Below are 27,957 nucleotides of genomic sequence, written 5' to 3' on the forward strand. Positions count from 1 at the left end.
AATTAGTGTCTGTCACTTTACAGCCATAAATCTGACAGCATCTCTGTGGGGTGAGGAAGTAGACCTGAGCAGTTAACAATCCCACCGAAGGATGTGTTGCTTTGTAATACAGGTTTTGTTTGGGGAAAGTTCAAGGCCTAAGGACTTTTTCACCTGATATCTCCTTTCTCCTGTTGTATGACTTAACATGACCAAACACTTTAGAGCAGCCTTCCCAGATTTCTCTTCGCCTGTTTGATTCTACAGTAAGACAAAATAGAGTTCTTTACAATTGGCAGTTCACCCTAGCAGGAAAAGTTTGTAGACCCTTGTGTAAATCTGGCATGTTATCTAAGCAGTGGTTAAATGGCTGTAGAAATAACCTTATAAACAAAGAATCATTAATTTTTCTTACCAAGAAGATAATTGCTGATCCCTTCCCCACTTCACGAATGGTTTTTCTCATAAGTTCATTATTCGTTCTTACTTTTAGGTGTCATCTGATTCGAGCATTTATCAGTGATAAAATGGTCCCTTTCAGAAGGAGACATTCTTAATGATAGACACTTTAAAAACTCTAGAACACCAGTGTCTTGGCTGGTCATGCCATTTTTTCCTGCTTCCATTTTCAGTTTCAATCCGTAAACCAGAGGGAAAAAAAAAAAAGCAGCTGGATTCTTCCTTCCACAGCTGACTGTAAAAAAAACCAAAACAACAACCAAAACCAAACCATGACTCACTTATGCTTCAAGCAAATATGAATATAAGTATGCAGTTTTAACTTAATATTTTTAATGTTAGGAGGCCAGCTTGCCAAACACAAGCATGAAGAAGTCTCAACTTGGAGCCTTCCGAAGTCAAATGTTCCAAAGACATTTAAAAATTAAACCCAAAATATTTCTGTGTTAACTGTGTCTTGGTAACGCAGTTTCCAGAAAATACAGCTTCAAGGAGTCACATTTTCAAAATCAGGAGATACCTTTAAAATTTAAGGTGTGTGTATGGGGAAACACAATTCAGACATAATTGTAAAATTCTAAGAACCAGGTCCATGGAAAGGAAGTCAGAGGTATTTAAATTATTGAACAAAAAATGATTGCTTCTAACCAGCACTACAATGGACTTTGGCGTGACTGAGTTTGTCTTACAGTTGTGTCCACTTTTCTCCTGAAAAGTGACATCTGCTCAAAGGATCGACAACCTTTCATTTGTGTTCACTAATTTCCCATCCTGGTTGATCTGAATCTTCCCCAGTTTAAAAGAGGCACCTCTGTCAGTGAAGTAAGCAGACTTCATCCTGCTTCTGACCTGAAATTACTGTAGGACAATTTCTATCTGTATCACTTCAGGGGTTTTATTTTCTGGTAATAATAAAAAAAAATTGACTTACTCTGTTCTCTCTGTCTTCCCCCTCCCCTTGTTTGTTTTTTTTTTCCCCCCTTTCAAGCCAAAATCCTGTTGGGATCAGATTCTCTGCTGAGATAAGAACTTATTCAGAAATAAAGCTCCACGTCTTCCTTTTCCCCAGTAATGTTGTTAGGGAGGTTTTTTTAAGAATATCAGCCTTATTGGTTTATAAATTAAATCCCAGCCAGATCTTGTCCACTTTGGCCTCAGCCCTGGCAGAGGTGCATAGCAGGTTGCATATCTAAACCAGCAAAAAAGGAAACAGCGCTATAAAGTATGCTGTTCTAAAAAGCACCTCGCACATGTTTTTCTCCAGGGAACGCCTACCCTGTGTGGTAATCATACTCTGTTATGCACTCCTACAGCACACACAGGCTCAGGTCTTCACAGGCGTTTAGAAAGCAAAATGGTTTATTGGCGTAAGGACTAATACTTGAGAATGGATGCAGGAGAGTACAGCCGCATGCTTGCAGGAATGGGCTTTCAGACAGGCTGATTCCTGGTACGCATACAGCCATCTGGCACAGTTGGCCTCAGGTCTGGCTGGAGTCTTCAGGCCCTATTTCACCATAAATAATGAATTGGTAAGATTCAACAGAACAGGGAGAAATACCTAGATGTTACGATTTCATAGAATGAATTGCAATTCCTGCAGATTTGTGTTAAGCTGCTCTGCTGTTCCTGTTTCCTACTGTTGTATGAGCAGTGTACATTTAGCTGTTCTTGCCCAGTGGGAGAGGAAAGTAGGAGGGAATTTCCCTAAAGCCATTTGTTTCTAGAAAAGACAAAGTAATGCAGAAACCTGCTTCTATAAAGAGGATTTTTAAATCCAGAAGCACAGTTGTGTTGATTAGGGCAAGCCAGCAGCCTCCTTTCAAAAATCATAATTTTGGACTCTCATTGCCTTTACTATCAAGTGGCCTTTGTAACTCTCTTGTTACGTTTTAACTGAGAGTGTTTTGGTTTACATTTTCAAATCTTTCTGTGTATCCATGATATATCTCTTGTATGAGAAATCTGATGGTCTTTCATAATCACATGACTCTGAGCTCAGACTCTATGGATGAAATATTTGGGCATTTTTGGTAAAATTGCAAGGAGAGCAACCCTTTCTAGTTCATTTACACCAGTGACTGGAGGCAGCCTGTATAGATGTTATTATAGCAAGCTGACCAAAATTCATGGAGTCCTAACTACTGGACTCCTTGGTATCTTATATGCATTAACTACATTACTGTGATATTTTGCAATTTATGTTCAAACGTTATTATGGGCAGCTGATTTGGTCAGCTGTTCTGTGGTATCATTTTAGGAAAGGAAATCTGATTCATAGGTCTATTCTGATGACGGTTTCACAATCAGTCTAAGCTCGTTTAGGGCTGCTGGTGTCCCTTCCTCTTTCCCCACACCCACCCCACGTAGTCCATTTGCATCCCTCGTACAGCTACAACTGTGCAACTAGTAAGACTTTTTTTCTTTTTGTGAGGTTAATTTTGAGTTGGGTCAACTCGTCTTGCCCACCGGTTTATCTGAGTGCCCCTGCTGGTCAACAATCCCTGTCAAATGCAAGGGAAGGGACAGAATGGAGGTGACTGGGAGCATGTGAAGGTGCATATTTATTCCTTCATAGATACGGAGTGGGTAAACAGATCAAGAAACTGCATCCAAACAGTTGATATTAAACCCCATCAGATATGAAGTTGAATTTCCTGTAAATTTGTAATATTTTATGTTGATTGGCTTTGGATCCGATCCACCCATCATTTTTCTAGTCCGCTTTGCAACAAGGGCTGGGAGATCTTGTTAGTCAATGTGAGTGCTTCCCTTTGAAAACACAAAAGTATGACATCTGTTCTTGGGCTTTCTGACCACAGCTTAACTCTTTTAATGAGATGACACGCCAGATCTTGCACGTGGTGTTGGTGTTATCAGTGGGTCATCAACTGGCTTTGACAGTGGTCACCTGTAAGCACAGCAACATACATATTGAAGTGATAGGTGTGCAGTGGCAGGAGTTACAGTAGTAGTCATGTCTGATTTTCATTCATTTCTATTACTACTGAAAAATAAGCTAGAAAATTGCAAGACATTGGTGGTTTTGTACTCAGATGTGGCATGTCATGTAAGCAGCATAAACCCTGCTTTCTGAATTAATTCTTATGAGACTGTAAGCTCTCCTTGAGTTTATAGTCAGATAGAATTAACTTCATGAATAGCCAGCTCTAAGGTTTGAAGTCTGAGGTATCATTTGCCTATCATTAGAAAGGCAAAAGCCCAGCTAGATCTCATTCTGGCCACTGTTGTAAGGGATAACAAAAATTATTTTTACAAATATATTAACAACAAAAAGAGAGCCAAGGAGAATCTCCATCCTCTATTGGACGTGAAGGGGAACATCGCCACCAAGAATGAGGAAAAGGCTGAGTTACTAAATGCCTTCTTTGCCTCAGTCTTTAACAGCCAGATCAGTTATCCCCACAGTATTCAGGCCACTGAGCTAGAAGACAGGGACAGAGAGCAGGAGAAACTCCCCATAATCCAGGATGAAGCAGTTTATGACCTGCTGAGCCACCTGGACACTCACAAGTCCATGGGGCCAGATGGGATCCACCCGAGAGCACGGAGGGAACTAGCAGAGGAGCTTGCCAAGCCACTCCCCATCATTTACCATCAGTCCTGGTTAACAGGGGAGGTCCCAGATGACTGGAGGCTTGCCAATGTGACACTCATCTACAAGAAGGGCTGGAAGGAGGATCTGGGGAACTACAGGCCTGTCAGCCTGACCTTGGTACTGGGGAAAGTTATGGAGCGATACATCTTGAGTGAGTTCACCAGGCATGTGCAGGACAGCCAGGGTATCGGGCCCAGCCAGCACGGCTTCACAAAAGGCAGGTCCTGCCTGACCAACCTGATCTCCTTCTATGACAGGGTGACCTGCCTGGTGGATGAGGGAGGGGCTGTGGGTGTGTCTGCCTGGGCTTTAGCAAAGCCTTTGACACTGTCTCCCACAGCATCCTCCTAGAGATGCTGGTGGCTCATGGCTTGGATGGGTGTGTTCTTTCCTGGGTAAAAAACTGTCTGGCTGGCCGAGCCCAGAGAGTTGTGGTGAATGGAGCTGAATCCAGCTGGCGGCCGGTCATGAGCGGGGCTCCCCAGGGCTCAGTGTTGGGGCCAGTCTTGTTTAATATCTTTATAAATGATCTGGATGAGGGGATTGAGTGCACCCTCAGTCAGTTTGCAGATGACACCAAATCGGGCAGGAGTGTTGATCTGCTCGAGGGCAGGAAGGCTCTGCAGAGCGACCAGGACAGGCTGGATCGATGGGCCGAGGCCAACGGTATGAGATTCAACAAGGCCAAGGGCCGGGTCCTGCCCTTGGGTCACACCAACCCCAGGCAACGCTCCAGGCCTGGGGTAGAGGGGCTGGGAAGCGCCCGGCGGAGAAGGCCCTGGGGGTGCTGGCTGACAGCCGGCTGGGCATGAGCCAGCAGTGCCCAGGTGGCCAAGGAGGCCACCAGCCCCCGGGCTTGTGTCAGCACTGGTGTGGCCAGCAGGAGCCGGGCAGGGATGGGGCCCCTGTGCTCGGCCCTGGTGAGGCCCCACCTCGAATGCTGGGCTCAGGTTTGGGCCCCTCAGGACAAGAAGGCCCTTGAGGGGCTGGAGCGTGTCCAGAGAAGGGCAACAGAGCTTGGGCAGGGTCTGGAGCACAAGTGTGCTGGGGAGCGGCTGAGGGAGCTGGGGGGGTTTAGCCTGGAGAAGGGGAGGCTGAGGGGAGCCCTTCTCGCTCTCTGCAGCTGCCTGAGAGGGGCTGGAGTGAGGGTGGGGTTGGTCACCCAAGAAACGAGTGATAGACTAGAGGAAACAGCCGCAAGCTGTGCCAGGGGAGGTTTAGATTGATATGAGGAAAAATTTCTTTGCTGAAAGGGTTGTTAGGCATTGGCACAGGCTGCCCAGAGAGGTGGGGGAGTTACCATCCTTGGAGGTGTTAAAAAAAACCATGTAGACTTGGCAGTTCAGGACATGGTTTAGGAGACCGGGGGGTGTTGGGCTGACGGTTGGACTTGATGGTCTTAGAGGTCTTTTCCAACCTTAATGATTCTGTGATTCTATGGTTTATGGGACTTAAATGAGAGTCAAGTTTAAGATTACAGGGTGGCCCTAGCTGCTGTGTATGCATGGAGCACTTCTGCATACATGCAAAACAATCTCCAAGCATGTACACAGTCTAAACTCCTTGCTTATCGTCTAAACATGCACATAAAGTTTGCTTTACGTCTGAGGTAATCTGTGCAGCATCTGGCACCACTTCTGCACACTAGCAGCCAGCTGTCACTTTGCAAACTCACATCCTGGAGCATGCAACCTGCGGGTCTATGCTTGAAGGTGTTTATGCCCTTAAATGACAGGTTCCAACTGCATATTTGGATATGATATAAATTTAACAGTCCTTTAATTTTAGTGTATCTTAGTATCTGGGTCAGGCCTACCCTCAGTGTTATTGGTCTAACAAGGACTTCATAAATCAGTCTGTGCATCACTCTGAACATGAGAATAACCTGAGTATATCACTGAATCATCAGGTTTTGTGGGTAGAATAGGATAGCTTTTCTGCCCTGGGTTAAGAATTAGAAGCTATTTACAGAATGAGAATATTGTGCCAGAGCCCTATTCTAAATCAGCAATAGCTAAGTTGCACTGATGTTAGGTCTGGGAATTGCTAAATTTAGGTGTGAGCTGGTATCAAAAATACTGTTAGCTTAGGGAGTGCTGCTGAAAGCTTTGGTGTCCAAGTGCTTCTTGTAATCATCAGAGCTACATATGGCAGGAAAGAGGAACTAAGCTCTCTGGTTTTGTTAGTTATTGGCCAAAGATGCAGAGCTGCTACAGGAGGCAGAGAGAAATCATAGCATCATAGAATGGTTTGCGTTGGAATGGACCCAGAGGTCATCTAGTCCACCACACCCTACCTTGGGCAGGGACATCTTTCACTGGATCAAGATGTGCATCCTTACTTTGAACACTTCCAATGGTGGGGCATCCACAACTTCTCTGGGCAACCTGTTCCAGTGTCTCATGACCCCCATCTTAAAAAATTTCTTCCTTTTGTACAATCTAAATCTGCCCTCTTTCAGTTTAAAACTATTGCCCCTTGTCCTGTCACTACAGGCCTTGGTTAATGTCTCTTTCTTATAAGCCCCCTTTATATTTTGAAAGGCTGTAATAAGGTCTCCTCAGACCTTTCTTTTTTCCAAACTGAACAACCCCAAAAGGGGGAATGAGTTTCCCCTTTTATATGGCATAAGTAAGATGCATTGCAAAGGTTTCCCTACAGTGTGTAAATGCAAGATGTAACAAAGATCATAACATAACATAACATAGACTTCTATTACAATTGAGAGATAAGGTGATATTGGTGAGTGGTTGAGACATAAAGGTTACAGTAGAACCCCAACAGTGTGTCTTTCCAGTCTAATTTCCAGACTCATGAAAACTTCCAGCTCATAGAGGGGAAGAACTTGAAGCCTACATTTTAAAAGAGAAACTGTGTTCTTGGCTTTATTGTTAGGCACAGAGAACTGTTTTCTTTCACCAGACTTAATGAAAGAGCAGTCAGCAGGAGAAATTTCAAGAAGCCACTAGCCATTTCTTGTTTGCCATCACCTCTTTCAACTTCTCCAAAATCTTTGTTTTCAGAGAAGCTTCCCTGTTGGGCAGATTGGCTCCAACACTTACAAGTCTAATTACAGCCTAAAGGGTTGGGAAGATCTCTGAAGCAAAGTGTATGCTACCCTGTAGGGAGATCTTGCTGCTGATAGAAATGTGTGTAGAATAGCAAAAGGAGACATATTTCTACCGTAGACCCAAATAGTTCTGGAAACTGGGAAAATTATGAACCAGAGGAAAAAAATATCTTATTGTTACAATACAGTGGTTTACTGAGTGTTCTGGAGGCTTTGTGAAGTCCTTGTGTCCTTGCTTCCAAAGAATCTGTGAGGCAGAGAAAAGCTGAAATAAACACTCTCAACATTCACATGCTTTCTTACAAAATTTGCACTTAACCAAGTATCAAAGAGGGATAAGCAGCCACTTCTGCTATTATCTCTCATACCTGCTTGCTATTGGATACTAAGGTTACTTTAATACTCTTCAGAAATTCCGGGAATTCCTTAACTTGTTTTCTGTGCAGTTGTTCTGCTGCCTGCTGGAGCTGGGCAGACTCCTGGAATGCAGCTGGCCACATGCACATACTGGATGGTTGGTTTGTTTGAGGCACATGGGGAGATTAAGATCACAAGTATCTTCTGTCTTGCCTTATGTCACAGGAATGTGTGTGCTCCACTTGAAAAGCATTGGAAACTTCAGCAAGCACATAGTCGATGGGGAGCAATCTGCATCATCTTTCGGATGGCCACTTGCTATGCCTATCCAGGACTTTAGTAGAGTTCTGCTGTCTCCCACCCCCTGATCCATCTTAGCGTTTATAGAGTATATGCAAATAAAGGCTGCTTTGTGTTGACCTAGGACTGGATGCATCTTGTCAGAAGAAGCACATGAGCACATGTGGGCCTGAAGGTTTCTGTGTTTGTTTGTCCCCTAACTGTAGCTATATAACCTCTCCGTAAAAACCTTGCTTTGCTCTGACATAGAGGGTTGACAGTCCTTCCTTGGCCTTTCTGTATTTGCGTGAATGACACCTTGAAATCCCAGATAGCATAGGCACAAGCCAAGGAGCAGAGGATGTTATTCAGCCCTATTATCACTGCCAAGCTGATGGATGGGGAAAGAGAAGGGAAGGCGCTGGTATGATTTTATACCACCTCAGTTCAGATGGTGCTGCTTTCTTTTTAAAGAGCAGGACAGTGACAGTCTCCAGGCTAAGAAACCACTGAAACAAACTAGGAACAATCACACCTCTCAGGGTGCCAAATTCTCCAGACAGAGCTGCCAAGGCATACCTGTCTTCCCCATACACACTCACACCAGTTCCAATGAAATATGTTTTTAAACTGATCTGAAGTTAAAAACATGCGGCTCCTGTATGTCAATTAGCTCATGAAGGAGTGCTGAGCACTTCACGTTGTCATTTACAGCAGTACAAAGAGCATGTCTTGTTGCCTAATCCAGTTGACAGTGACTTGCACCCACACTGGGCTGACCTAAATAATTGCATGGCTTGCAGGGTAGTAGCAGACAGGACTTAGCAGATGGGAGATCACTCAGTCCTGTGTAGCTAGTGATGCAATGGAGCAGTGATTTATCAATTGCGCTGTTCAGTAAATCACTGCTGACTTTACTTCCTGTATTTAACAAGCTACTTGTTAACCGGGGATATAATAACTGGGTTTGGAAGATTTGTGACGTACTCATGTTTAGAATGCTATATTTACTTTGGAAAATTCACTTACATTTTTTCATCCAGCAGGAACCGTCTTTCCTCATATGGGCCTAAACATAAATTCTGTTCTATGTAGTATCACTTGTGGGTGACTTCAATTATTCAGACATCTGCTAGAAGAACAATATGGCAGCTCGCATGTCACCCACCAAGTTCCTGGAATGTATAGAGGACTGCTTCCTCATACAAATGTTAGATGTGCCAACCAGGAATGAGGCACTGCTGGACTTGCTATTCACAAACTGAGAAAACCTGCTTTGTAATATCTCGGTTAGTGACAGCCTTGGCTGCAGTGACCACAATATTGTGGAGTTCAGGATCCTGCTGAGTGTGCTGAAGGTCAGCTCTAAGACAAGGGTTCTGGATTTTAGAAGAGCAAACTTCAGTTCACTCAGGGCTCAGTTGGGAGGGTTTCCATGGGATGCTTCCATGGAAGACAAAGGAGCTAGTAAGTGCTGGGAGTTCTTCAAGAACTCTCTATTGGAAGCACAAAACCAGTTTATCCCTTACAAAGGAAAGGGAAGTAAGCCGAGCAAGAGGCCCCTTTGGCTCAACCATGACCTCCTGGGTCTACTCAAATCCAAAAGGGAAGCATACCAGAGATGGAGAAGTGGGGGATTTTCTGCCGAGAGCTACAAGGACATTGCTAGAGTGTGCGGAGATGCAGTTAGAAAAGCGAAAGTCCAGCTTGAATTGAAACTGGCTATAGATGTCAAAAATAACAAGAAAGGTTTCTTCAGACATGCCAACCACAAGCAGAAACAGAAGGAAAACATAGGCCCACTGTTAAACAGAAAAGGAGAGTCAGTCACCAACAATGCTGAAAAGGCAGAGGTCCTCAACACTTTCTTCACCTCTGTCTTTAGCAACACTGTTGGGTCCCAGGCTTTGGGAACAAAATTGCCGGTTGATCCAAACACTGACCCCCACAAATGAATGGGACCTGACGACATCCACCCGAGGGTGTTGAGAGAGCTGGCTGACGTCATTGCGAGGCCACTCTCCATAATCTTTGAGAAGTCGTGGGGAACAGGGGATGTCCCAGAGCACTGGAGGAAGGCAAACGTTACTCCTATCTACAAGAAAGGCTTGAGGGAGGATGTGGGTAACTATAGGCCCATCAGCCTTACTTCAATCCCTGGGAAAGTTATGGAACGAATCCTCCTGGGGGCCATCACAAGTCAAATGAAGCACATGATTGGGAAAAGCCAACATGGCTTCACTAAAGCAGATCGTGCTTGACAAAGCTGGTGGCCTTCTATGACACAGTGACTTGCCTGGTTGATATGGGGGAGGCGGTGGACATTGTCTACCTGGACTTCTCCAAGGCTTTTTATACAGTACCCAACAGCCTCCTCCTGGAAAAATTAATGTGTTATGGCCTAGACAAGGGGTCTGTGCAGTGGGTGGGGAACTGGCTGACAGGCCGCACCCAAAGGGTGGTGGTAAATAGCTCCCTTTCCAAGTTGTAACCTGTCACTAGTGGAGTCCCCCAGGGATCAATACTGGGCCCAGTGTTATTCAATATCTTTATAAGTGACCTGGATAACGGGATCAAGCGTAGCCTGATGAAGTTTGCAGATGACACCAAATTGAGTGGGGAAGTAGACACTCCAGAAGGGAGAGATGGTGTGCAGGAAGATCTGGATAGGCTGGAGGAGTGGGCCAGCAAGAACCTTATGAAGTTCAACAAGGACAAGTGTGAGATCATGCACCTGGGAAAACATAATCTGTGAGTGCAGCAAAGGCTGGGATCCACCTGGCTGGAGAGCAGCTCTGTGGAAAGGGACTGGGGGTCCTGGTGGGCAGGAAGCTCAACATGAGCGAACAGTGTGCTGCTGTGGCCAAGAAGGCCAACAGGATGCTGGGTTGCTTCAAAAAGGGCATCACTAGCAGAGAGAAAGAAGTCATTATCCCGCTCTACTCAGCGCTTGTCAGGCCACACCTGGAGTACTGTGTACAGTTCTGGTCCCCTCTATACAAAAAGGATGTGGACAGGCTGGAAGGGGTTCAGAGAAGGGCCACCAAGATGATCACAGGACTGGGAAGCTGCCATACAAGGATAGGCTGGGAGAACTGGGTTTATCCAGCCTTGAGAAAAGGAGGCTCAGAGGGGATCTCATCACCATGTACCAGTACTTAAGGGGTAGCTACAAAGAAGACAGAGACTCCCTTTTTACAAGGAGTTCCATGGAGAGGACAAGGGGGAATGGAGATACAAGTTGCTCCTGGGGAGATTCCAATTGGACATGAGAGGGAAAATTTTCACAGTGAGAACAGTCAACCATTGGAATCATCTCCCCGGGGAAGGGGTTGACTCAGCCACGTTGGACACCTTCAAGAGTCGTCTGGACAAGGTGCTGGGCCATCTTGTCTAGACTGTGCTCTTCCCAGAAAGGTTGGACTAGATGATCCCTGAGGTCCCTTCCAACCTGTGATTCTGTGATTCTGTCAAACAGATCCTCTGCAGACTCTGGAAAGGTCCTGTACCTATCCAGATTATTAAGTACACTGTTGCTGATCTTTCTCTGTAGCCTCTCATTTGAAGGTGCAGATGCTTTTCTAGTTATTGCAAACCTGTCTTCAGGTGCTGTTCCCTAGTTAATAACCGTGATGGACAATCTGGCCTTTATGGCACCTGACCTGAATTAGAGCTAAATAACATGGCAGTGAGCATGCTATTCTTGGTAAAAATGCATAGGTTCTGTTTGTCTGTACTGGCTCCCCCGCTAGTACTCTCAGGCCAGAATTAGTGCATGGGTAGAGGACACCAAGAGCTCCAGCCTCTCTAATAGCTCTGCCTGGTATGGCGTGCTCTTACCTCTTCCAGTCACCATTGCAACTGCACCCAGCCCCAATTCTAACCACATACACTGAAGTGGCAAACTAGACATTTCCCACACAGGCAAGGCTTGTGTAAGACCTTTAACAGCCACTGAGATTGATAAACCAAGCTTCCTATTCTTCCAGGGAAAAAAGCGGAGGAATGACAGTCCTGGATGAGACCAGAAATCTCTCTGTCCCATTGTATTATCTTGGCCTTTACCAGCTGCTTAGAGAAAAAAAGCAAGAAACAGGGGTAATACTGTTACCCAAATACTGGGTAATATCCTCCCAGTCTCTTGTATTCTGCAACTGTGAGAATTTTTTGTAAAGTGGCCCTTTGAACATGTTCCCCAGCTGGAATCTACCCTGCAGTTCTCTAAAGCTGCTTTCCAAGTTTGGAATATCTTCCAACAGACAGTGTCTCTCCGTCTTTCTCTAAGTTTATAATAAAATTTAGCCAGCTGCATTCCAGAGGTGTGGTAGAGAGGGTTGCCCAAAGTATAGCTTAGTAAATGGGCATGGATGCTGCTAAGAGCTGTGATTCCCAGCCACTGCTGGGTGAAGTGTGGTAGCTGCAGATGAATGGTATGATTGTTGCCTGCCCCTCTGCCTGAGATTACCGCTGCAGAGGAAGCATGACACACACACAAAAAAAGGATGTGTTTGCTCCTCAGCCATGGCAGTTCACAATTTACTGATGTACATGTGCCAAGAAGAGATTAACTAAAGCAGAATGTGTGTTCCAGCTGCTCCCATAAACTCCATTTTAACTATCAGGATTTTCTTTCCCTGTTCCATTCCTGTTGTCCTGTAACTAACACCTGGTTTATTTCCCCCACGCCCCACAGAATGCTGATTGCTGAAGACATTTAAAAGCAGGGTATATTCAAGAGATCTACAAAAGCTCTGGCAGGAGGACCATAGATTTTATGTCTGACACTCTATCACAGGGAGAAGTGGGTTTTGCAGGATGGAGTTTCCTTAGGGTCACATCTCTGACTGAAATAAAACCCACACAGGCACTAGGCATCTTCATCAAATCCATCCCCTCCCCTCCCTTCCAAGTGCAACATGTACTTCTCTGGTCTGCCCTCTCCAACATAAACTCGTGGCTGTCTGTAAAATCAATTATTAATTTTAATAGTAAAACTAATTCCTGCTTCTACCCAAATGGCCTCCCAAAGTCTTGCAGAACAAAGCTGTCAAGAGCAGATCTGCTACAAGAATCAAAACCACTGGAGCTCTTCTCTTCCTCTGGCAGTGGCCCTTCAGGACAGTATTTGTGTTGCCATTTGCATCAAGTGAACAATAGTTTCATGTTCAGCTTCTCTATCCCAACCTGAAAGGGCCCTGCATGGCACAAAAGGTCCTTGCAGGTACAGGATGAGGACAAGTGAGTACCAGAGGCATGAGAGATGTGAGTCGCACCACGTAACGGAGGTGCTCTGGAGTAAGGGATTAGGGTGGTGTAGGAATCTGTACAGAGCAGAGTCACATGTGCCTAAATCCTTCTTTGTCACACCAGCTTAGCAGGATACCCACCTGAGATTACACAGAATTTTGGCGAGAGGCTGTGGGCACATTTGAGGTTTACTTAGAGCCTGAGCTGTAGTAGTCAACGTGAATTCTCAGTGTAAATAGTTCCCATTAAGCTTCCTTTAACCTGCTTTTGGGTTTTATTTTTTTTTTGGTCTTGTCTGTTTGATAGTTTTAGGCTTTTAACACTGTTACTTTTGCTTTTATTAAAAAAAACCTTTACCAAATATCATGCTTTACTGCTCTGTGTGGGAAAAACTACAGCACTGTCAGCCTTTATCAGATTTCTTGGTCATTAAGGTCAACTGGTATTTGATATCATTATATCCTACCTGCAAAGGAATGGAAAAATATATGCTTGTAAACTGAAAGTAGTTTCTGTCTTAAAAGTCAGGTTGAGCATTGAAAAAAGCTGTTAAATAGTTTTTGCACAAGTCAGAAACTATTACATATCTAGAAATCTTTTACCTGCTCTATTTCCAACTTTTAAGACAAAAGCATCCAGGAAGAAAATGGCTTCCAGGACACAGGAACCCTGTGAATTTCCCACAAAGATGGGACTTGCAAAATCTTGAGTGCTTTATTTTAGAAGTTTTATATTTTGAATGTAATCTGTAAGTTCTAGTCCTTACGAGCTAGAAACAAGTAAGAGGGTAAATCTCAACATGAATATATTAATAACCTTTATTTAATTTTTAAATGCATATATATTTATTTTTTCATATTTTAAAAAGCAGTGAGCTTCCTTTGTTGTCTGGCAAACTTGAGTGCCCCTAACTTGAGTGACTTCAGTTTAGCATATCAAATCCATTCTCAGGCAAGTGTAGTGAAGAATTATTTCTTTCTCACCTGTCCTTACTTTAAGTCCTTTATGCAATATACTTTGCTGTAGTAAATGAAAGATCCAGCTGTACTAGATCTGCCTGGCCCTAAGAAATCAGAAGGTTTGCTTTTTATTGGATAATATTTCTAAGGAAGAATATTGAAATTTGATTCATTAAGTTAATTCTGTGGCCTATATGTAAATACTCATAATCTCCAGCAAGCAAACAATGCTAAGAAATCACATGGAAAGCTCCATGTTATGGGAGCAGCTGGTTAACGTGCAATGTCTCAGTTACACGCAGATATTTTACAAGCATGTGTATGTTAAGTAGCTTGTATGGATAACAACCTACTAGCAACCAACTAAAACCTACTAAAATACACCTAACACTAATATCATTTAGCAGTTACATTAGCAGAAAGTTTGATCTATAAACTATTCACTTGCTTTTAGCTAATTGATTACTCAATGCTGAGATATCACAAAGCTAAATATATATTTACGATCAAATAGAAATGGTGCAGCTGCAAGGTCATAAGACCAAAATCACAAGGTGGGCCTGATGCGTGGTTTACAAATATGGGTAGTTGAAAAATATTTACCCAACTACTTGGCATATTACTTTGGCCTACAGTGAGGACCAGTCTGCAGCATCCATATTGTGTAAAGCCAGCTCAGATTTGTGTACAGAGCTGCATTACTTCTGTGTAGATGCACAGCTGAGATAAGAAAGAATTCTTGCTTGGTTTTTACTCCTCTATTAATATTATTCCTCTCTGTAGGTGATTTAATTAATTTGCCTCTCCATTAACAACTACGTTCTGGTTCCTATAATGTAGGTCAACTAATTAAGAGATATAAAAATATTTCCCCAAGGTAATTTGTTTTGGGAACAATGAATGTGGGACAATTCCTTATATGTGACGAGATCAGATCACTTCAGAAAAAGCAAAATATTATAAATGGTGACTTTGGTGGTGAAATATATTTCTAACAAAGATACAATCCTTCTGATCAGAAGAACTTCCATAATAACTCAAGCAAATCCATTTGACATTGCAGCAGAATAGGACCACCCAGGCAAGGAACTACAATATCTTCACTAGAGATACTAATTTTCAGATGAGATGGAGCATACTATCTAAATCCCTTATGCTTCTCAAAGTTTGTTAGTTGGGGTTCCTTTGCAGTCATGAAATGTACTTGAAGTACAATCATTGTTCTTTCAAGGCATTGCTGTCTTTCATTTGGGGGGGGGGTGGGGGGGAAGGAATGTGTGTCAGAGAAATCAGAAATGTTTTCGGTATCAACTAACAAATACAAAGTTCCATTCCAACAAATGTTCTTATGTCCAGAATGATCTTTCGTTCCACCTTAGGGGGTAAAGTACAGCAACTGACTCATTACTTAATTTTCACTTGAGCTGTTGCACAATCTCAGCTGAGAATACTTTTCAACTGGGAAAGGCACTTTCAGCACTGTGAGAAATGAAAAAAAATTCCTTTTAAAAGCAATTATGTAGGTGGAATGGAAGTTTCTTCTATGCAGCAGCTAACATGCTGTCATTTCTTTTGATTCCATAGCACAGAGATAATTTTGAGATTTTAAGATAAGGCCAGGCTTAGAATTTCTTGTAGCAATTTCTAGTTCAAAACTGGATGTGCTATTTATTGCTGATTCTATTTCCACTGGAACAGTGAGATTTTCACCATTTTCTACCTACAAAGGAGATACCTTTTCAAAAAATAGAATTTTGTTATATTTTATTTACATTCAGAAATAGAAATATGACAACACTTAAGACTAGTCAGGAGTGCTGGGTCAAGATGATCTTTACGGCTGCGCTCATTTTTGCAAGCCACTAAATTTTTTCACTCTCCCTTCTATTATGTGTATCTACAACTCTGTCCAATGTTGATGTTTATTCCAAGTATATGTATCTGTTGCACTGCACACAGTTCCGTTCTGTCCTTTCTCTTGTTTTTGAAGCCTCAGGTATTTAAAAAGCCAGTATTTTTGGTTTAATTAGATCTCTGTGTAAATTAGATGTATTTATAAAGTTGATATTTATTTTATTTTTATTAATTTAGTAAATTCAACTGATTTTTTGTCTCTTGCACGCTGGTATTGTGCTGTTTCAGCTGTTGCAAATACTAACTTTTCATCTTTCAAGCACCATGGGTTTTTGCAAGACAGGTATGAGTACCCGTGCATGAGTGCTGCATTTGCTGGCTCCACAGCAGTCATGCAGACAGGTTTTCTGCAGCATAATAATTTTGGAGTGCAAATTGTGATTTATGGGTTGGGTTTGGGTTTTTTTTTGAAAAGCTCACTGGTTTAGTTCTATTCGATGGATCAATTTCCCTTTCTGGCAAAAGACTCCTTATCAGGACAGGCACCAGTGATGGCAAATCCAGGCATAGAAACAAGATTTGTGAATGGAAGTGAGCTGGTGCGGTTGTTAGAAAAGAAGCACAGTTATGGAAACAAAAATTCTGAATTAGTTTTTTGTTGCCATATGAGGAGGATGCACAAATAGTAACTGTATGATCAAAAAGCCATTGAGATTTAGCCAGAGGAGATGTTAATAGGTTGTGGTAGTCTCTAGATATTATTTCTGCTTAGTGTTTCATATTTGATTGGGTTTTTTAAGGTAGCACATACCACAGCAGAGAAACAATCTGACACTACTCCCACCAGAATTATTGTGATACCGAACTGCACCATGACCCGACACCTGGGGAGCTTGGCCAGCCATGCAATTACATTTCCTTTTCCTTCTGTTATTAAGGCAGAAGGAAGGAGGACCAGTTATTAATATATAATGCACTAATACATGTCCTCTTTATAGTTACTGTGGTGAGAACCTTCCTAGTAGTCTGCTCTCAGTTACCAGAGGAAGCCAGCTCATATAAATACCTATTTACAAAGTTTTGTTGCCGCAAGACAACGCAGTGCTGAATTAGTTTATACTCGGTTAACAACATTGCTAGTTGTCATTTGCACAGTGCAAAGCAATATAAATGGCTACATTTGGTCTAAATGTCAGCACAGGCAGTGATGGATAGAGAAATGCACCACTACAACTGAAGGGTGCTAATTAATACCAGCATTTACCTTGGTTTCAAGGTTCCACTTACAACCTTGGCTAAAAGCAAGTCTCCTCCCGATACTTTGCTGTCCTTTGCAGCTCCTACATTCTCATTCCTGTTGGAGAGAATCCTTTATGCAATTTTTTTTTTTCTTCACTTCAGCATGGCATGACTAACCTGCCAGAGGTTGGAGAGAGGACTAATGGCAAAGTAGAAATAGTTTTCGTATTACTTTCTCCTTCCTTCTTATTGTGCCGGCACTGCAGTGCCTCTCAAAGCTAGGATTCATTTCAGGTGGAAACTGGCTCAATGTGTGAGATCTTAGTAGTGCTGCAGGGCCACAAGATGTCATGGTTGCCAAAGCAAGAATAACCTGCCCAAAGGAAACTGATGTAAAATCACACCTGTGGGAAGTGCGGTGTTACTGTAGATAAGGCCATGATGTTTCATTAGAAACCCAGATCAGTAAGTCAGAGAAATGTGAGCTGGTTCATGCATTTTAACTGTTTCCCATAACAAGAAGTTTCCTTTGCTGGAGGAACATATGACAACATCACATCAGTGGGCCTGGGTGTGATCTCTCCCTGCCACATCCCAAGTCTGCCAAGTTATGGTAGCAGCAAAAGCCCTGCCATACAGAGTGCTTGCCAGGTGAGTGGTGGCTGAGCCCTATCTGCTAGGACACATAGTAAACTCCCTCCCCAGAGGGAAAGCTGGCCTTGTTCTCCTGAGTGGTGTTTCATGTCACTATTTCCACACCAGGAAAGCTAGTGGGTCAAGTATTACTGGGAGCAGAGTATTCCACCTTTGGAATTCTTCTAATTTAGTGAGTTTTCTTCTAGTTTGTTTATCTGGGGAAGGAGCAAGTATACTCCGGTGGAGTGAAGGCTTACTGGCAAAAGGGATGCTTACAGATAGGATCTTAGGGATTTCTCAGACTCCATGGAAACCTTAGACCTTCAGGTCAGATGCCTAATCCTTCACCGTCTGAGCTGAGATGGCCTGCTTACTTGGGAATGATCCTGGCAAAGAACTATCCTTGTGAGAGCTGCCCATAACGTTCAGCCAAATCAGAGTTCTGCTGTCTTTGGACTGCTGCCATCCAAACCTTATATTCTTGTAAAGTGTCTCTGAAATGAAGGAACAATGGAGTGTGGAAGATCTCACCCCCTCCTTTACCTCACATCCCAGTTACACCTGTTTCTTTCTCCACTTTCCTGTCACCAAGGGGAGTGTTTGTGTCTCGCCTGTAACCACAATACTGAGTCCACAGTCAAGGCTGCAAGCTGCTTCTATTCTGAAATTACCTCCAAATCCTCTCAGACTCAGCCAACTGCAATGAGCCTGTTTATAGGATGCAAGTTCCCGTACTTACTGGCCTAACCATGAACAGTCCCGTAGCACCAAAGGCAGGATTTCAAGTGGTCCCTCCTGGCTCCATCTCCTGTTTTCATGTTTCTCTGTAAAGGGCAAAGCAAATACAAAAGTGGGTGGAATGGCAGATATATCAGTGCTGTGTCCGCTGCTACCTCCAAGGGACCTGTCTGCTGACTGCTGTGGTTTAACACCAGCAACTAAGAACCACGCAGCCGCTCGCTCACCCTCCCCTGCAGTGGGATGGGGGAGACGACTGGAAGGGTAAAAGTAAGGAAACGCATGGGTTTAGATAAGAACAGATTAATGATTGAAGTATAAAAGTAATCATAATAACAATTTTATGTATATATATGTAAAGATTATTATTATTATTATTACTACTACTACTACTATTATTTTTGAAAAGGAAAACAGCAAAAAGAGAGAGAGAAACAAAACCCAGGAAAAAAAAAGTGATGCAACCACTCACCACCCACCAACCAATGCCCAGCCTGTCCCCGAGCAGCAATCGCTGCCCCTGGCCAACTCCCCCAAGTTTACATACGGGGCATGATGTCATATGGTATGGAATATCCTTCTGGTCAGTTTGGGTCAGCTGTCCTGGCTGTGCCCCCCTCCCAGTTTCTTGTGCACCTCCTCTCTGGCAGACCATGGGAAGCTGACAAGTCCTTGACTTAGTATAAACACTGCTCAGCAACAACTAAAACATCAGTGTGTTATCACATTATTCTCACGCTAAATCTAAAACACAGCACTGCACCAGCTACTGGGAGGAAAATTAGCTCTTTCCCAGTCAGAACCAGGACTCTGATTTAGGATAGTGAACAGTGTGTGTGGCAGCACTGGAGACTGGAGAAAAGCCCTCAGAAGCTGGTAGAAACCTGCATGAAACTTTGCTATGTAGTTTGGACATGGGCACAGAAAAAAAGAGAGACTGAATGAACTGTGAGCAAAGTTTAAAACTCTAAATACATTAAGGGCCTGTATCTCTAGTCTGCTATTGATAAGCTTATATTCTTCATTTTATTTGTATGCTTTTTCGTTCCTTCGCTGTTTCACTTTCTGTGTAATTTCTGATATTATTGGCAGAAACATTAGTGTGAACCCTGGTGCCTGTACTTTCTTATTAGCAGTTAGAAAGACAATGGATTAGCTGCATTTGTCTTCATTTCTTATCTACAGTCCAATGCCCTTTAGACACATATGTCTGCATTTGCAGTATTAGATTTGTTCAAATGTTGGATAACATGAATAGGACTTACGATGTAGCTGGTCACCAGAAATGCCTTCTAACCTAGTCGTGCTTGTTGAGATCATAAAAGGGAAAAAGGGAGTTGGATGAACTGCCGGTGACAATAGTCATGTCAATTGCTGCATCATATTTTCCTTAAATATGATACTCTCAGCATGTGCATGCTGAGTTACCCTTGCTGCCCCATGACTTCCTGGAAGAGATGATGAACATTTCACATTTCTCCCCTCATGGCCTAATGTAAATCAGATTATGTCACTACCAGTTTTCTAGGCCGTTAGAGTACCTCAAATGCCATTAAATTCCTTGTACCACACAGTGAGCTCTCTACTTCATCATTTATCAATCTAGCATGCTCATGCAGTGAGCATAAAAGTATCTCCTTTATACTGTCTCAACACTTTCCCCCGCAGCAGCAAGACACATTTATGTAGCTTTTTAGTTTACTGTTCTTAAACTGCATCTTTGTTAGGGCAATTCTAAGGACTGTGGAAGGCCCTTGACCAAGTGCACAACTTTGTATTGTTAACAGCCGACAAAGGAGTGATTCATGTGCAACAGCCTTTAATGTTTGAGATTTTCCTGCTGTAGACATTATTTGGCGAGCAATTCAGGTAAGTTACTCTGGGAGCACTGGAGCTAAGGAAAGCTCTTTTCTGATGGGTTTGTTCTGGGTGACTGCTGTAGCACCGATGCTATTAGAGAAGGAAATACAGAATAGTGGTGTTATCATGTAAAATAAAATCTGGAGATGTGCACAGATAGATAGATGGATGCATTATATCATACAACACTCTCAACCAGTGGCAGCCCTGGGAACAGAATTTGTGGCCACGAGCCCTTTGCAGAAGCATGACAAGTACTCTGCTTTGGGGACGGACAGTGGGACGCTTAAGCATACAGCTCCTGTGTTCCAAGTAGGAAATCCCAGAGATGTACTTGGCCATGGGTACTAAGATACAAGTGTACAAACAGCTCTAAAGATGTGTGCTGAGTCTGACAGAATGCTGCATGTTGGGTCAAATTCCTCTTATTGCATGTGGACACAATTTGTGGTTTGAAAAAGGCTACAGTTAAAAACAAAGAACAACAATAAAACCCCCCACCAAAAAACCTGAGCAGTGGAAGTCTTATTTAGGCAGCAAATCCTGCTATCTCACTGCAGAGAAATATTGGAAAATTATTACCCTTTATGTACAGACTCATGGTTTAGTGATACAAAGCTCTTGAACTCTAACCAGGAGCTGAAGGAATACCATCTGTTTCATTGTCATTGAAACCAAGATGATACAATGTCTAACACAACCTTTACAAGGAGTGAAAGGGTTAGTTAGAGAAGTTTTTCATAACACAAAAGCTCAAGCATTTACTCTTGGTAAAAATCCACATATAGAATTAAGTTAAATAATAAAATTAAATCTTCTTAAAGAATTGTGTTAGATTTTATGACAACCCCATAACTACAAGAGCAGTATCTTAACAGCCCCACAGAACTTCCTCTAATAATACATTCCTCATATATGATTTTTTTAAAATGCCCTGAATGGACAATGTTTCCAAACAAAATTAGGATTATTAAATCAATTGAAAAAAACAGATTTCTTGCAATGGGGATTCAAGAGCTGGTACTCTGTGTTAAATTAGGATTCAGAAAAGATTAAAACAATTCATTTTTGCCTCATCTTTCATAGAAAGATGGATAGTAAAGAAACCTAAAGGCCTCTGTTCTACTTATTGGATTACTTTGAGTTGTGCTTTTGACAGACACCACACTGTTCTTTGTTTATGAGAGTTACTAGAAAACCTATGGAATAATAATTTGCTTTTCAGGTATAATTGTCAGCTAAGTGTTGGGTTTGCTTCAGAGTTAGTCCTGATGTAATCTTGGTAATGTAATCTAGGTAACAGACTAAATAACACCTGGAAAATCTATGTCTTGTTTGCAGGTAAATAAACAGTAAGATGAACATAACATTAATGATTAATTTAAAGATTTAAAATATTAAATTTCTCTGATGACTCTGTCACACCTGCTCTGTTCTGATTTTTTAAACAATGCAGCAGCTCTCTGGAAATGTGAATCACGACCGTTAAAATAACTTCAAGAAGTTCCAATTGCTGCAACATGAAAATTTAGGTCTTCTGGATCTGGAGAACAGAAATAATAAACAGAATTTGAGGTTTTATTAAAATAAATTTAGGTTAGAGCTGAGTTAAAGATGATATTTCAAAACCTGTAACTCATGGAACAACCTGTTCAAACAGTGTGAAACCTGTTCTCCGATTCATGAAGTAAGTGTGGAGCAGTAGTTCTTTGGTCTACCAAGGGAACCAAGAATATAACTGCTCTTTGCCTCTGAAGAGTGCTAAAAGTTAAAATATTTCTGTGTGTCATTGCAAAGACCATAGCTGTGTGCACAGGCAGGATGAACGCACAGTTTCTATGGCCACACTGTCATGCCAATGCAAATATGAAGTTTGCACAGGAAATTATACTTGCATGTGTCTGTTCTACTGTATCTACTACTAGCTGCCTACCTGGACAACTGAATCTCCAATTTTCTCTACCAAACCTGATAGCCAGGGTTACAAATGTAATTTGAACTACTTAGTTTGAAGTAGATAGTGACCACCAAACATCTGTCTGATTCAGCAAGTTTCTGTCACTAGAGTTTGTATTGTAGCTCGATAATCATGAGTGGATTGAGGCTGATGAGGTATGTTAGTTCTGTTTGATAACCAACCTAAGTTTTCGAATCCAGAAACAAGTCATGCACTGTCCTCGTGATTTCTATTCATCACTGCAAGTGGTAGTGATGCTGGAACTGTAGCAACCTGCTTGTGCCCCTTCCCATCTGGTCTGTTCACCAACTTCAATTGCTGTTAAAAGGAAAGGCATATTTAACCATAAGAGCTTTGTTTGTTTCAGTCAGCTGTAAAAGCAAGTGCTAATGTTTGTAAAATAATTTTTTTAACAAAAGGCTTCTTAGGCCATTGACTGTGCAATTCTCATGAAGGTGCATTAAAGTGGCATATACTCTATCTCATGAGGAGTAATCTAGTACTCTGAGCATACGCCAAACATATTTTCCAGTTCAAAGGTGTGCAAATTCAGGGAAATGTGGACAGAGCTCTTGCAAGGGTTAGAGTCCAATGTGCCTTGGCTTTAAGAGATCGTGGATAGTACTGCAGAATCCCATTGCACCCGTGTTTGTTCAATAGTATTGCTTAGTCTTGAAGGGTGATAGCATTTTTTCCCTGCTAGATGTGTCTTTCCTGTGCATAAATATCTCAAACTGAGATCAAAGTGGAGGTTAACTAACTGGAGTCCGTACTCCTAGATTGTGTAGGGTAAGCCCTGACCCATTTCCCTACCTTGTGGTAGACACTCTGCAGTTTTGTCTTTACTTAAGGCAAGATACCTATGAAATCCTAGTTATTTTATAATAAAATTTGAAACATTATGGGTCAGTTGAAGGTGAGGTCTAGTTTTCTCAGTATTTATAATGTTTCTCAAGCAGTGGTCCATAAAGCAGTAATAGCCTAAGAGACCAGAGTAAGTGGTTCCCACCTAGTCTGCAAAACCATGTTGCCTTGAAAAAGACAGGGTAAATCTGAAGCAAATCAATGGATCTATTTTAGTAACGTAGTAAGGTTTTTAGTCAGTGCCTTTGTATTTCAAGCTACCTGAAATATGAGTATTTTACTTTCAAATGCTTGGCCAAACCATTTAAAGGAGTCTTTATCAGAAGTGGGATTGATTTATTAATCCCAAAAATGACATCCTAAAAAATGTAGAGAATGCCAAAATCCCCTTACAGTGGATGCAACAGTATAAATGTGGTTCGTGATATAAAGGGCTAATGTGGTCTGGCTGATTACATGACTCTTGTGTGCTATATAAAAACCACGTAACCAGGCATAGGCAGAGCAAACTTCCCAGCAGGAGTGACAGAAGTCACTTTCTAGTCTTTGTATTTTCCTCTAAAATGCAGCCTCGAGATGCTTCAAGCTTCTGGCACAAGGCAGCAGAGCAACAGATTTCCATCTCCTCCAGTCTCTTGGAGACCTCTTTACAAAAATACCAGGAATCTGTATTTTTTGCCAAAAAATGTGGTTCCTGTAGCATTTACTGTGGAGGTTACCCTCCAGACACACCATGATGTCTTTGGCATGCTAGGCAAGTACATTTCCAGGGGAAAACCTGGGATTAATGGTACTGATTGTATGTGTAGTGTGGCAGGTACTCCTGAGGTAGAGGGGTCTCCAAGCACAAGATATTTTCCTTCTTTCTAGCCATCACTGATTTAATCTTTACCCTAATGTATATACACAGAGATATTGGACAAATGCATGTGCTGGTATTGACGCCAATAGTTGCCTACACTTTACTAGCCTCAGGTTGTGTGCTGCTTATGGCTGGCCACATTCTAGTTCCTCTAGACACTACGCCCTAATGTCCTCTGGTGATGTGGTTTTGCTTGATGTAGCTGCGTGGTTACAGACTCTTGCAAAGCGTGGACCAGGAAAGGAATGCTAAGCAGTAGTCCTTTTCTACTTGGAGAAACTGCTCAAACCTCTGGAGTATTAAAGAGCATTTTCTTGAGAATATGGGACAACTGATGCCTAAAAAAAAAGTTGAAAGATTCAATGCAATTTTGTTTTAAAATCTAATTAGTTATTTGTCCAAAAGAGAATTGGTTACACTCATGTTTCTGTGAAATAAACCAGGCATCTTCAAGATATATGTCTCCAACTTACCTAGGACATTGAACCAATATAAGAAATGAAAAGTCCAAAATATATTTAAATATTTTGCGCTAATTTACTTTCATGTTTTCAGACTTCTGGTATCATCCTGTTGCCTGTTTTTGCAGTGTATTAAACAAAGGAAACCTAATCACCAATTTGTGTATTTTATAAAAGAAAGCAAAAACTAAATGTAACATAGGCTTGGGAAATATAATCCTCTTTTGTTGAGTATTGTTAGTTATTATTAGAACAGGAAACTTTGTTTTTTTGCCTTCTGGGGCATTTTACAATCTTTTTATTCAGATTTGTAAGTATAAAAATGACAGAAGCAACCGAGATGAAGTTTAAAATGAGCTGAAAAAATAAGAGTCGAAGGGATGTTTAGGACTTTTAAGCTTATCAACAAGGCACAATATTGACATATGGAGAAATGACCTTTGGAGGGTTTTTTTTTGTGTAGTCAAGCATAAACAGGAATATGCAAAGAACACAATTTTTTTCTTTCATGTGTGCTTTGCTGAACTGTTGGTAAACACTGTAACTCTCCACCTTTCTTGTCTTTTAGCCACATAATCAATGAGTTGATAGAAACAGAACGGGTTTATGTAGAAGAACTTCAAAGTATAATAGAGGTAAGAAATTCTTGTGAAATGAATTCTGTTGCTTGACCTCTAAGTCATCACTGTGGGTGTGCATCCTTCATGGGCTGAGCACTCTCACCCCCGACCTGGTGTTTATAGCACACAGGCTCTGGTAGCAAGATAGCTCAGCCTTGAAGATGGAAAATGAGAAGGGTGTTTAGCACATCTTTCCTCAGGGCTAAATGGAAGAGGCACCTTTTCTGACCCCAGCCCACAGAAGGTTGCATGGTTCTCAAAGTTATGGACAGAGGAATAGTTAGTAGTGTGCCTTTTCAAAATATCATCAATAGGCCTCAGAAACATCATCCTTGATTTCCATGGGGCCAGACACTAAATTCCTGTGAATGTAGGTTTGTAAAATGATTGAGAAAAAGGAAGGCCCTCTCCCTTGTCTTGTTTATTTTCCCATGCAGTGGCTGAACACAGAAAAGAGCAGCTCACGCTGCAGATACAACTCTTGAGCTTTTGAAACCAGTATGCTCTCTGTGTGTGGAGTCTGAGGTCCATAGTCTGTAGGAGGATGGAGGCTGAGCAGGGCTCAATCATGCTTATATTTGGGTGGGACTTGAAGGACTGGGTAGTTTCTTTTTACAACCATGTGGTTGCTGCTTTGTTGGATTTGATCTGTGGGAGCTGACAGCTCTGATAATTGAAATATTACTCTTAAGTGTAAAACCTGCACTCAGAATGTTCTTCTTTCAAAGTTTTTATTGAAGAAACACAATCCAGTTTCTACAAGAAACAACCAAATAATCAAGCTAAATACCACAGTTCAACAAATAAATCCAAACTAACCCTTTTGCAATGAAGCAGTGTAGCAGAAAGATATGTGTCTATCAGACTTAGCAGTTTCCATCCCTACATGACCAAAATGGCTTTTGAATCCTAGGGACATAATTTCATCTTTTTTGTTAAACCAATAATCTCTCCATTTGTGGTTAAAAATGTATTTGCTCAGCTATCAGGGGTAAAGGCTCGGGGGAAAATTAGAAGCATCAGAAATTCATGGGAGCAAAACAGAAGCTGGCATAGGAGAAGCCTTTGTATGCTCTACTGAGAACAAAAAGCACATAGGCTTTGGGGCTTTTCAGTGTCTCAGACACAGTACTTCTTCCCTGGTAAAAACAGCCTGGTTTTATTTTCCACTCTTTGCAGGGGTATGCTTCAGAAATGGACAATCCCAATTTAGTACATCTGATTCCATCCGCACTCCAGAACAAGAAGGAGATTCTTTTTGGGAACCTCCCAGAAATCTACGAATTCCACAACAGGCACGTGGGAACTGGCGGTTGTCCTGCGCCCTCGGGTGTTTTTGTCATTTCTACTCCCTTGATGTGGGGTGCTTTGTCATGCTCACACATATGCAGGCGGGAAAAGCCATCCTCACTTTGCCTCTGTGTCCTATAAAACCCATGCGTGGAGAACCCCTCTGAGATCATCTATTTAATCTTTTTTGTGAAAGGTTATACCCTTTTGTGCATTTACTAGTGATTTCCCCTGGCATTATCCACTTTGAATGTCCCTCGTGGAGAGTATTTTACCACCTCCCTTGGTACGCTGGTAGATATCACAGGACTAAATCCTGATGTTCTTTCTCTGGCAAAAACTCCCCTGTGAGGAAATTTTCTTAGTGTTCAGCTTACTTGTCCTATATTTCTGTTATCACATCAGAAGACATGATATATTTGAAAGCACTTTTCTTAAGGAATTTTATCTTTCACATGATCATAAACCTTTCCAGAAGCCTTGCCCACACTGTGGACAAGGTGATCTAGTGCCCATAACTACAGAATACCAATTATGAAGAATATTAACATCTTTTTTGATCCTCTTTCAAAACACAAAGCTTAGGGCTACTTCTGAAAATTTCCTGCTTTTCCTAGCCTTGATTAAGTAAAGCTGGCTGTAGCCAAAGTGAGAATTTAGGATTTCTTTTGGATAATAATTGCCTGTAAGATGTAACAAACAGTTAAACAAAATAAATAAAAAATTCCCTCTTTTGTAAGTTTAAATATTATGCAAGAGAGGTTGACACATACTAGAAAAATTCTTGTCCCATTTACGTATTTTTGAAAGAATGTGTCTTCCATTTGGAGAATGACATTACCCTCCCTTTGCAAGCCTGGTCTTTCTTTCCCTAAAGGCTTAGTTCATCACTGCCACTGCAGAAGCCTTTGGACTACATCCCATATTTTCACTGCTTGCTGACTAAGCAACTGCATCTGGCAGAGCCTTTCTGTCTTTTCTAGCTGTTCTGAAAAATCCTCATAACCAAATAGGAAGCAGGTGTTTGGGCTACATATTGGAAACAAATCTCAACAGCCAGAGCAACCACATGTATCAGATGCTTGTGAGCAGATGAAAACATGATAATATTGGTGATTCAGGCAATCAGCTGTGAACCACATCCCATTTTTCTAGTGTATATATATATTTCTTTGTGTGTCAGAAATGTTACCTTCCCCGTTGTGTCCTCATACTACAGAAACATAGGCTTTAAGCTGCATTTACACAGAAGCTAGCACACAGCGTGAGTGGGATGTTACATTACTGTTCACTTTCCTTTCTCCCTTTCAGGATTTTTCTTAAGGAGATAGAAAATTGTATTGAAAACCCTGAGCTTCTGGCCCGATGCTTTTTGAAAAGAGTAAGTAAATTCTTTTGCAGGTTTGTATGAATATCTATGGTCTTATTATTCTATCCTTTCACTCTGATTGCTTTTGTGAATGAGGGAAACTCACATAAGCAGATATTCCCAAATCAAGCCACAGTTAGCAAGTGTGTACTCTGAAATCTGAACATTTACCTGGTTTAGTGACAGGAGGAGATCTGTTACCAGTGTTTTACCAATATATTTTCAGCCCTGGTTAAAA

At 41.9% G+C, this 27,957-nt stretch overlaps 1 protein-coding gene across 1 annotated transcript in view; it reads left to right on the forward strand.

The window, feature by feature from the left end:
- The window catches only part of MCF2L2 (MCF.2 cell line derived transforming sequence-like 2), a 191,270-nt gene that overhangs the window by 122,829 nt on the left and 40,484 nt on the right, over positions 1 to 27,957 (forward strand). Inside the window, exons 17-19 of the mRNA XM_075098389.1 lie at positions 25,009 to 25,075; positions 26,240 to 26,355; positions 27,662 to 27,731. Coding sequence (XP_074954490.1) covers positions 25,009 to 25,075; positions 26,240 to 26,355; positions 27,662 to 27,731 — 253 coding nt within the window. The remainder of the gene's footprint in view (positions 1 to 25,008; positions 25,076 to 26,239; positions 26,356 to 27,661; positions 27,732 to 27,957) is intronic.

This window comes from Phalacrocorax aristotelis, chromosome 7 (assembly GCF_949628215.1).
Source record: "Phalacrocorax aristotelis chromosome 7, bGulAri2.1, whole genome shotgun sequence".
In the NCBI taxonomy this organism is placed as follows: domain Eukaryota; kingdom Metazoa; phylum Chordata; class Aves; order Suliformes; family Phalacrocoracidae; genus Phalacrocorax; species Phalacrocorax aristotelis.